The sequence below is a fragment of the Bombina bombina genome, chromosome 5, assembly GCF_027579735.1.
Source record: "Bombina bombina isolate aBomBom1 chromosome 5, aBomBom1.pri, whole genome shotgun sequence".
Classification (NCBI taxonomy): Eukaryota; Metazoa; Chordata; class Amphibia; order Anura; family Bombinatoridae; genus Bombina; species Bombina bombina.
The window spans coordinates 24,641,044-24,653,513 of NC_069503.1; the positions used below are offsets into that span (position 1 = coordinate 24,641,044).

Below are 12,470 nucleotides of genomic sequence, written 5' to 3' on the forward strand. Positions count from 1 at the left end.
TCTGGTCCATCCTAAGAATCTTCCTAGTCCTGTCTATAAGTCACTGGCCTGGTACATCCTGACTAAGAACCTGCCCAGTTCTGACCACAACTTACTGACCTGGTCCTTCCTGACTAAGAATATACCTAGTCCTCTCTCCAACCAACTGATCTCAACGATCCTGACTAAGAACCTGCCCAGTTCTATCTACAAGTTGCAGACCTGGTATATACTAAGAGTCTGCCCAGTCCTTTCTTCAAGTTGCTGAGCTGGTCTATCCTGACTAAAAATCTAGATAGTTCGGTCTACAAGTTGCTGACCTGGTACATCCTGAATAACATCCTGTCAAGTCCTGTCTGTAAGTTGCTGACCTGGTCAATCCTGACTAAGAACCTAATTAAAATACTTGTAAACAGTTGCCTGTTAACCTGTATTACAAAAGTGGAGTTTGAAAACAATTATTGTTCATTCGTAAAAAGCAAAGTCCATGACTTTGAGTAAAATCAAATACTGGTATTAGAGTATTAAATAACAGACATGTGGTGCAGGGAACTGTTATTTGTAACAAAGTGTCCGTTGTTGAAAAACAACTCCCTGGCTGTATATTAGATGAAACAATGGCTGTCCCCTTAATGAGAGATTGTGTATAAAAGCAAACTATTTATTGTTAAAAAACAGCTCCAAAGGTGTATGATATGTAGACCAATAAGTTAGTAAGAGTTTACATGTGAAGACAAATACCTTCTCCATTATTGAAGCCGGAAAATGACAGGATGCAACTAATAAGACACTGCCAGGATCCAGGTGTATAGCCCTTAGTCTTCCGTACCTGTACCTCGGTCCGGCAGGACTCTGTAGCTTGTTGGTAGTGCGGTATGATCCCGCTAAACTATCTCCGTTATTCCCGTCCTCAAATACCACAAGGTAGCGCCTTTTGTAGTCAACCTGGCTTTCGTTCACACTGTGTATTTGTTACCCAATCACAAGACGTCTCTCAGACAGTTCTATAAGCAGTAGATTGGCAAGGGGACAATATTATAATCTACTGTAAGGTATGGGGACTGAACTTTGTTAAGAAATGAGTAGTAGGCTACTACTGTAGTACTCCCAAACTACTAATGAAATCGAACAAAACAGATAATCCACAAATGTTGAAATGAAAGCTGTAATTTATTGAAATAGTGTCACTGTAGGTAACAAACACATGTGCTTCAAAAATGCGTCAGATCATTTGGGTGTTACCTAAAGTGACACTTGTCTATTACACACTAAGGGCCAGATTACGAGTGGTGCACTAACAGTTGTGCAAGAGCGATATCGGGTTTATTGTGCATATTAAAATGTTAAAATAAACGCAATTAAGTTTAAACGCATCAGGTTAGCACAACTTCAGAGCTCTGCTTAACTGTTACACTCGAATAAAAAGTTTCACAAAAAACATCAGAAATACATTTAAAAGTACAGTTCCACTTATAATAATACTATCTAATAAAAATTAATGAAAAAAAATGCAATAAAAAGTTATAAGGGCTCAAGGCTGCAAATGGCTTTAACATAGAGATGGATACACATGTCTAAATATGTATTTGTATTAATATATAATAGGTATGCTCATTCGGATCCTTGTTTGGTGTTTTTTCCCCACTTTTTGGGAACCATTAAAGTCTATGGGAAAATACGTTAACATGATTGCGATATTGTAACTTCAGCTTTTTGCGCACATTGCGCTAGCGTGTGAGCGAAAACTTTTTACTTTCAACTTGTAATATGCGTGGTATCCAAATCACAAAAAGCCGAAGTTGAGCGCAGTCAGTGCGTGAGTGATAAATATCATTCCACTCGTAACCTAGTCCTGGCCTAACTAAATTACAACTTTGATTTCAATGTTTGTGGATTAGAACTTCTCTTCATCAGTATTGTTTAAGAGCCTGATGAGTCCCGTCTACAAGTTCCTGAGCTGGTCTATTCTAAGACTCTGTTTACAAATTGCTGATCCAGTCCATCATGATTAAGAACCTGCCCAGTCCTATCTATAAGTTGCTGATCCAGTCTGTCCTGACTATGAGACTACAAAGTCTAGTTCTGTTTCCACATTGCTGACCTCACTTATAGCAGACTAAACATTTGCCAAGACCATTTCTCCTTTCATGTTGATGAGCCAGCCTGTTCCAAACTCTAAGATTATCAAGACCAGTTCTGCTCTCACGTTGCTTACCACTCTGGCAGATTTATCTTTCTGAAGGATGCATGAATCAAGCCACGTTCTGAAGAAGGTTATCCCGGAAGAAAACATACTTCCTTCTGCTCTGACATTGTTACTTAACTCAGAGGATTTTTTTTCCAGCAGGACAATGCTCCATGCCACCCAGCTAGGTCAATCAGTGTGTGGATGGAGGACCACCAGATCAAGTCATGGCCAGCCCAATCTCCAGACCTGAACCCCATTGAAAACCTTTGGGATGTGATCAAGAGGAAGATGAATGGTCACAAACCATCAAACAAAACTGAGCTGCTTAAATTGTTGCCCCAGGAATAACATAAAGTCACACAACAGCAATGTGAAAGACTAGTGGTAAACAGCCAAGACACATGAACACTTTCATTGAAAAATCAGAATTATTCCACCAAATATTGATTTCTGAACTCTTGCTAAGTTAAAACTCTAGTATTGTGTTGTTTAAAAATGAATATGAACTTTTAAAATTTGCTTAATTTGAGGTCTCAAAACACTGCATCTTTTTTGTTACTTTAACCAGTTGTCATTTTCTGCAAAAGATGCTTTTCTATTTGGAATTTGGAAGAAATGTTATCAGTGATTTATAGAACAAAACAAAAATGTTTATTTACTCAAACACATTTCTATAAATAGTAATACCAGAGAAACTGATCATTTTGCAGTGGTCTCTTATTTTTTCCATATATATATAGATTATATACAGGTATATATATAAACATCAAACTGACTATAATATATTTTAGTGTAATTTCTTGTTCGATACATGGTACTCAACAGTGTATGTCACTCGGACATTTTATGGTTTATAGTTCAGCATCAGTTCACTGTGACAACACGCCAAGATTTGGTTTCTGTACCTTCATTTTACATTATAAATTAGTAAATAAAAAGAATAGAATTGAAATTGACATTTTCACCATTTTTATACTTTATAATAAAGCAAATAGGACTAAAATACAGTATCTAAACTTGCAATAATATGTATAATAGGCAAATATATAGCTGTTTTTTATTGTAATAATGTATATCTTAGAGACTCTCCTGTGTATGATTACATATAGCTCTAATGTCTGTCCTCCATAGCAAAAGCAAGAGTAACTTAAAGGGACAGTCTGCTCCAAAATTTGTATTGTTTAAAAAGATAGATGATCCCTTTATTACCCATTTCCCAGTTTTGCATAACTGAGACTGTGATATTAACACACTTTTTACCTCTGTGATTACCTTGTATCTAAGCCTCTGCACACTGCTCCTTGTCTCAGTTATATTAATATACTTTTTACCTCTGTGATTACCTTGTATCTAAGCCTCTGCAGACTGCCCCTTATCTCAGTTATATTAATATACTTTTTACCTCTGCTCCTTATCTCAGTTATATTAATATACTTTTTACCTCTGTGATTACCTTGTATCTAAGCCTCTGCAGACTGCTCCTTATCTCAGTTATATTAATATACTTTTTACCTCTGTGATTACCTTGTATCTAAGCTTCTGCTGACTGCCCGTTATCTCAGTTACATTAATATACTTTTTACCTCTGTGATTACCTTGTATCTAAGCCTCTGCAGACTGCCCCTTATCTCAGTTATATTAATACACTTTTTACCTCTGTGATTACCTTGTATCTAACCCTCTGCAGACTGCCCCTTATCTCAGTTATATTAATATACTTTTTACCTCTGTGATTACCTTGTATCTAACCCTCTGCAGACTGCTTCTTATCTCAGTTATATTAATATACATTTTACCTCTGTGATTACCTTGTATCTAAGCCTCTGCAGACTGCTCCTTACCTCAGTTATATTAATATACTTTTTACCTCTGTGATTACCTTGTATCTAAGCCTCTGCAGACTGCTCCTTACCTCAGTTATATTAATATACTTTTTACCTCTGTGATTACCTTGTATCTAAGCCTTTGCAGACTGCCCCCTAATCTCAGTTCTTTTGACAGACTTGTATTTTAGCCAATCAGTGCTTACTCCTAGGTAACTCCACGGGCCTGAGCTCAATGTTATCTATATGGCACACATGAACTAATGCCCTGTAAAAAACTGTCAAATGGATACTGATAAGAGGCGGCCTTAGAAATTAGCATATGAGCATACCTAGGTTTAGTTTTCAACTAAGAATGCCAAGGGAACAAAGCAAATTTGATAATAAAAGTAAATTGGAAAGTTGTTTAAAATGACATGCCCTATCTGAATCATGAACGTTTAGTTTTGACTAGACTGTCCCTTTATCTCTGCGATTAAAAGCACATTAAACACATTGGGCTAGATTACAAGTGGAGCACAACCATTAGCACAGAGTGCATTATCTTTATCATGACCCTGCACTAAGGATAGCTCACAATGTGGTATTACAAGTGAATGGTAAAAAAAAAAAAAGGGTTACTGGAGAATCTTAATGCAGCCAGTATTTTTCAGCATGCCCTATACTTTGAATGAATAGCACAGGGTGTGTTCTTATTGCTCAAGTGGTGAATTAAGTATTGCTCTTGAGCATAATACACAATAGCGCTGGAAAATCTAGATCTATTGGAGACCTGAAATATAAAGTGTTAACGCTCGAATATATGCATCAAAAACACATGTATAATATATACAGATAACGCGTTTCACTCATATTTATTCATATTAAATTCAAAATAAAGGTTAAAAAAAGGTGGGTACATATATATATATATATATATATATACGTGGTAATAAGCACTCGCTGGTCTTAGGATGTCTGTGTCAAAAAATAGGCTGATTTTGTTCACTATTTGTTTGTCAGAGGAAGGGACCGTGTTTGGTCCCGAAACGTCACATGGAATAACAGTTTTTTGGTTGACACAGACATCCTAAGACCAGCGAGTGCTTATTACCACAAACTTTACATGTAGTTGGAGTGCATACACACTATCTGCACTACATACTAATTCTTATGCAGTGCAGTGCACCCACATAGGGGTTGTCCCTTTACCTGGATACTTCTCTCATTTTTTCACACCCCGGAGACAGACAGTATTACAGACAGAGAAACTATTGAATTGGAAACTACGAGGAGAAATATGAGGATATCTTCACGTTTACGTTTACGGACGAGGATGTGGATAATATCCGCTTCGGCTCTGTGGAGGAACAACAAGTGGAGGAATCACATCAGTCCTTATATAACACATTGGCAAAATTAAAACAGCAAGAGATAGACCTGAACCTTCATGGAACACACCTTTCGGATTAGCATAAAAAAAAAAAATAATGATACCCAGAGGCTTTAGGGTGAGGAATGTCCCCACCATAGGACGGTCCAATAATGATTCTTATATCAACTGGTGCAAAATATTAAATAAATGTTCATTTGACTTGATGTTATTGGTAATTAGAGAGGTGGGTTGTCTCTTGAAAGAAGTAAAAACAGTAATACGAGTATTTGATAAGATAAGACTATAATCTTGGAGTCTGATTCTAACACTGAATGGCTGGTGAAGCTATCTCTTCAAGTGAAGGCATACAAACAGGAATTGATTGAATTGATTTCATTTAAGAACTGCAAATTGCAAACTGTGTCTCAAGATTATACTTATAAATCTATCTACAGATGGATGATGACACCAGACGAGAGGAGGTCATTCAGACCAAGACTTAACAAAAGATATACAAAAAAGTTGATTACAACTGTGGTAATAGCTCTGACACAGATATTTCCAGCAGAACAAATGTCACCCAGACCTGGGGTATGGTCACCAGATCCAGGAGCAATAGAGGATACTGGGACTCAAATGATGGGGACAAGTGTCACTACCACCTCTGGCAACACACCCTTTAACTACTCGTTTTTTAGGCCAAGGCACAGGCCACACACGAGGAGGGGGGCATTGCCCGCCTCCCCCCATTTCAGAGGAGCTAACAAGCACAGTGTTTAACATCAGCTCACGGCTACTAACCAAGGCAGAAGAGAGTCTATAGAATAAAGGTTTATCCTTTGTACCGACTACCATGCTCAATGAGTTTAATGTTTTTATTGATGTCCAGAAATTTGGCAGACATTTACGTTTGATAGAATTCTATAGATCTGGTTCTGATTCTGGTTGTGAGTTCAGAACTAAGGGGTCCAGTATCACACAATCACACTATAAATACGGTAACTAACTTCCTTACACATCAAATTAAAAATAGACCAAGGAAGAGACACATTGATAATTTGATCAAAGAAGAGCGAGTGGCACTAAAAATACTAAAATATGATACTTCCATTGTGATCCGTCCAGCGGATAAGGGTGGAGCGGTGGTTCTTATGGATGACACAGATTATAAGGCAGAGATTTTGAGACAGCTGATGGACACGAAGACCTACCTACCGCTACAAGGGGATCCTACTGCCTGACTCAAGAGGAAAATTGACATGCTATTACTGGAATGGAAACAGGGTGAACTAATCTCACAACATGATTTCAACTTTTTGAAATGGGATTACCTGTTGATACCACTCTTTTACACCTTACCCAAGATCCACAAAAACGCAGAGACACCACCTGGGAGACCTATTGTCTCAGCGAGGGGCTCATTGTTACAGCCCCTCGCACAATTTGTGTACTTTTATCTTCAGCCATTGGTGAAAACCATGAAGTCGTATACACAAGATTCTTATGATTTCATCACATGTATCACAAAACTTGACAACATCAATCTATCCGACTTGCTGGTACCCCTTGATATATCAAGCTTGTACATGGTTGGGATTGCAGCGGTTGTCAACACCCTGAGACAAGCGGTATACCTTGAACCACCTGAAGAGGTTCTAATATCGTTAATCACGATATGCCTGACAGAATTTTTTTTCTCTTTGATAGGAGTTTTTACCTACATATTTCGGGAACAGCGATGGGGTCGAATGTGGCCCCATCCCTGGCCAATCTGTTTATGGCGGAATATGAAACCACGAAGATGAATGTTTATGGCACTGCACAAATCAAATATTTCTGTTGATATATTGATGACCTGTTTCTCATTTGGGGTGATGGAGAAGAGAGTTTGCTGAAGTGGATTGAAGATTTGAACATGCTGGATAGCACTATTCTCTTTACACATACAGTTAACATCAATACGGTTGACTACCTGGATGTGAGGGTTTTTAAGACAAATGAAGTTCTAGGGACAATTCTATTTCGAAAAGCCACAGACCGCAATTCATTGCTTCATGCTCGAAGCTGCCACCAACCAACTCTAATTCATAACATCCCCAAGGCAAAATATCAGAGGGTCATTAGGAACAACACCAATAGCGATATATGCCAACAGCAACTTAATGAAATCACACTGAGATTTTTGGAAAGGGGATACAAAAGGAAGCAGCTCTTGGAGATGCAAGAAAAGGCTACCCACCCCAAGGGGTTGGATGACTGACATTTGTAACCACCTTTACACCTGAGAGTCAACTGATAACTAAAGCAGTCAAAGATGAATGGAAACTAATAGAAGCTGATACTACACTACCTTTCCAGGGAAGGGCAGCCCCAAGAATCGGGTTCAGACGTGGTCGGAATTTGAAAGATTCCCTGATGAGAGCGGACTTCAACTCTGAACCAGTCCAACAGACTTGGATGAAAAACAAAGAAGAAGGGATGCTTTCAGTGTACCAGCTGTGTGACCTGTAATGGCATGCTGACGGGCTCATATTTCCATCATTCTTACTAGAAGAAAAAAATATGACATCAGATTCTTCCTTACATGCACTAAAAAGTATGTAATTTACCTTCTCAATTGCCCATGTGGGAAGTTCTACACAGGGAAAAATGTAGATGATGCCAGGACAAGAATGGCCAACAACCGGTTCAGCATATGAGCAGCTATCTCTAAAGGGAAGTCGGATCAACCTGTAGAACGCCACTTTCTGGAGGCAGGGCATTCGGTGAATGAGCTCAGATTTAGAATAATAAATTATGTACCAACCCTGAGAAGAGGTGGCAACAAAGCAAAGCTTCTATTGCAGAAGGAGTCGAGATGGATTTATGAACTGGGAACTTTGAGCCCAAGGGGACTGAATGTACACACTGGCTGGCAGTGCTGCCTTTAGCACCTACCCAAAGGACGCCTATGGGCGAAAAATGGGGATCAATAATCCATTCTGATTGGTGGAGTCCAAGGGGGGCGTCCCCCTTGGGTCCCTAGGGCCAAACACACTGATGTCTATTAATAGGGTATACTTCGGTATTTCCCTGATTGATTTTTGAGAGTTCATGGTCCACCTTTTCTCCGAGAGCTCACGACCCGTTCCACCTGAAACTTTCAGGAATTAGCCATTACTATGTCTATTACAAGAGTTAATTGTAGATTGAGTGCACACAATGCCATTTTCAAATGTATCTATCTGCTGATTCCTCTTTCTGTCAATGGTTCTCTGTCACGGTCTTATTTGTCTGTCTGTGATGTGTTGTTTTTAATGTAATTCACACACACAATTTTATACTGCTAACATATTCTCGTATGTTATTTTAACCAATTTTGTTTTTTAGTTTATTTAGTAGGGTCCTGAGTCTGGATTCATTGGTGAGGTCGATGATCTGGTCTGCGTGTTCTATTTTTGTTTGTCCTTTTTTTGGGGCCTAGTGGAGGAACGCAACATTTGCTTGATATACCTGAAGTTTTTATAGTTCTGTCTTTATCTGGTCAGGGAGTTTGTGTGGAGCATGGGTGCCCCACGGTTCACGGTAGTGGGATGGTCTAGTCACTTATTTTTGACCTTAGTCTAAGGGTCTACTTATATATATTTTTGACCTTATTCTATAGGTCTCTTAATATGTAGCTTATGCTACATTTATTTTATTGAACATATGTATTGGTGGATAGATTTCAATGGTTTTTGTGTTTGTGTTTTTTCTTTATTATTTCAGTGCCTTACTGTTGCTTTATTTTTTTTAATTACTAGAGCTTTGTATGTTTGAGTATGGTTATATGTTGCAGAGACTCCTCATGATATCTCATGTCTAGTGGTCTGTATGGATAAACAGAGTTGCTGGTGATTGGTAGGATTCCAGGGTAACTGTGAAGCCAGCATTTCTGTAACTATATAATGAACACATTGGTGTTACTCATATGCACAAGATAGTGATGGTTATTTTTGTGATATTTCTTCACACAATGGGAATGTAAGCAGGTTCTGATGATGTTTCAGTGTATGTGTAGTTTTTGACAGGCTCCGTTTTTTGATAGACACCAGCTGATAAGTGAGGTATTCGCCCAATGGTCGTGGATTTCGTCTGAGACGGTTGGTGCCTCTGCCTCTTATGGTCCGGAGTTCCATTTGATTGGTACTCTCATGGGGCGAGTGACGGCTAAATCTGCCCTCCGGCCCCTGCTCCCCACTTTTTCATTTTACGTAGTGTGTTCGTGTGATCACTGTTTGCTATGGATCTGGGTGATCTGATTGTGTGAGGATTGTGGCTAGGTTGGATACTGATCGTGACAAGTGATGGTGGGGATTGAGATGTAGGGGGTCTCAGCCTCCTCTATACCTAAAGGTAATCTGGTTGGTACACGTATGACAGTTGAGTCCACCCTCCACCCCCTGGTTCCTCTCTTACGGAAAGCTCACATAGTGCATTGTGTCATCATTTTGGGTGTTCTGTCCTAGGTGTGGATTTATTATCGGTAGTGACAGTTTGGGTAAAGAGAGTTATGATCATCGACAAGAGTTTATTCTTGGCCTGTAGGGGTTTAATGGTCCGGCCTAGGGGCATGTGAACCACACGTACGACACGCCCAGCCTTGTTTGTTGATTGGTCCGGTGAGGGTGCGGCCAGTCTCGTCATTGTTTATGTTTTTCTTACCCCGGTTCCGACATTGCTTTTTAAGTTTTCACGCAAACCAGACCTAGCTGATCAGCCCACTGAGTGCTCAGACAAAGGAACCACATTTATGATAATTATTGCGTGTTGCTTATCCAATGGGGGATTGCTTCTGAAGGGGTGTGTTGTACGGACGGCCTGGATTGGCTGCAGTTTGTGGGATGGCTCTAGGGGCCTTTAAAAGGTCTGAGTTTACTATTTGTTTGTCAGTGGAAGGGACTGTGTTTGGTCCCGAAACGTCACATGGAATAAAGTTTTTTGGTTGACACAGACACCCTAAGACCAGCGAGTGCTTATTACCATGAACTTTACATTTCTTATAGCACCCTGGCAGTTACTGACTGATAGTGGGAGTGCATACACACCAATTGCTTGCTCAATCTCTCTCTCTCGCTCTCTCTCTCTCTCTCTCTATATATATATATATATATATATATATATATATATATATATGTATATATATATATATATATATATATATATATATTTAGCTGGTAAAATTCTAAATCGAGTAATCCTAGCATTACCCGGGTAAAGCTGACATTACCCAAGCGGCTCTGGGTAAAGCCCGATGTAACATGATAAATCTTCTCAGAGTGCATCAAGTCACTGCATCATATATACGATGCACTGTAATTCACACATTTTCACTATCTTTTTTGCCTCTGCTTGTGGGGTTCAAGGAGGGCAAACTCCTCAAGGTTCACTTGGGGTAGATGCCAGAGGATCAAAGGAGCGACATCCTTGAACCCCCCCCAGACAGAGGCATAAAAAATAGTGTTGATTGGGGAATTACATTACTTTGGGCATTACCCTGAGCCTCTTGAGTAATCTCTAATATTATTAGTCTATTATGTTAGGGATTTAATGCACTCGCACTGTTTGACATCCTGATGTTAATGCGTCCTAGACTTTCGCTCAAGCACAAATATATTATTAAGCACAAAACTAAAAGCGCTATTGATTTAATTTGATTGATGATAGTGCACTATAGCAGTAATATTTTTGGGCACCAAAAATATGAAAATACTTTTCTATTATATTACAATAAATTAACATACTGGCCAAGCACAAAAAAACTTGTTACATACATTAACATAAATTTTCTGCAGTTATTCTTCAATATCCAAACATCATCCATCGCTCACCTTCTTTGGTGGAGCCAATCTGGAAGTACTTGAGTAGCTAAGACTAGCCTCGGTCATTTTGTTAGCAACATGTGCACTGTACGTTGCAGCATTAGGCTTGTGAAGTCTTACAATGTGCACTTTTCAAAGTTAAATGACATGAAAAACAGAGTAAAATAAATAATGAACAAAATTAATTTGTTTTTTTCCCACACACAATTAATAATTTCATACGACAGTCTCAGTGTTCCATATCCCTTTCTGCATCACGTGATATCGACCATACACTGCTATAGATATAAATAATAAAGAAGAATTCTACATATATTTGCATTTGTCTATATTATTTTTTTTTATTTTTGGACCCCATGATGAACGTTTCTAATCTACCTACACATTCTATGTTCATAAAAGGCTTTTTCCTTCTTATAAACTGTTTGATGTTTAGGGAAATCTGACTTATTTATGACTTTAGTCTTTAGTTACTTTTTTGTGCGTGTGGAACCACCCAGAGGATTTGAGATCTCTCTTTCATGTGAAACTTTCTCTCACTCTGTACATGTGAATGGCGTCTGGCCTGTATGAAGCATTTGGTGTTTTAAGAGATAAGACTTAGATGTAAAGCTTTTTCCACACTCTGTACATGGGAATAGAATTACTCTGGTGTGAATCTTTTTATGAGATGTGAGACTACTCCTTTGTGTGAAATTCTTCCCACAGTCTTTACATGAGTAAGGCCTCTCCCCGGTGTGAATCATTTGATGTTTCAGTAAATATGAATTATATGTAAAGCTTTTCCCACACTCTGTACACGTGAAGGGTCTTTCCCCTGTGTGAATCCTCGCATGAGCTATAAGGCTACTCTTTTGTGTAAAAGATTTCCCACACTCTACACAAGTGAAAGGCTTCTCTCCTGTATGAAGCTTTTGGTGTTTTATAAGATATAATTTTTGTTTAAAGCTTTTTCCACAATCTGTACAAGTGAACGGTCTATCCCTTGTATGGAAACTTTCATGATATGTGAGATTGCTCTTTTGTGTAAAACATTTCCCGCACTTGGTACATGCGAATGGTCTCTCACCAGTGTGGTACTTTTGGTGTTTTAGGAGGTCTGAATTTTGTTTAAAACTTTTTCCACACTCTGTACAAGTGAATGGTCTTTCTCCGGTATGGATCCTTTCATGATACATGAGGTTACACTTTTGTGTAAAATATTTTCCACACTCGGTACACATGAAAGGTTTAACCTCAGTGTGAATCCTTTGGTGTGTTAGGAGATCTGACTTGTATGCAAAGCT

At 38.7% G+C, this 12,470-nt stretch overlaps 1 protein-coding gene across 4 annotated transcripts in view; it reads right to left on the reverse strand.

Moving 5' to 3' along the window:
• Positions 1-11,499: 11,499 nt before the first annotated feature.
• The window catches only part of LOC128659723 (oocyte zinc finger protein XlCOF6-like), a 139,789-nt gene continuing 138,818 nt past the window's right edge, over positions 11,500-12,470 (reverse strand). For all 4 annotated transcript variants that reach the window (XM_053713302.1, XM_053713301.1, XM_053713300.1 and 1 more), the window contains one exon: positions 11,500-12,470. This exon is cut by the window's right edge and continues 1,202 nt beyond it. In XM_053713302.1, the coding sequence (XP_053569277.1) occupies positions 11,721-12,470 (750 nt within the window). In that variant the 3' untranslated portion in view covers positions 11,500-11,720.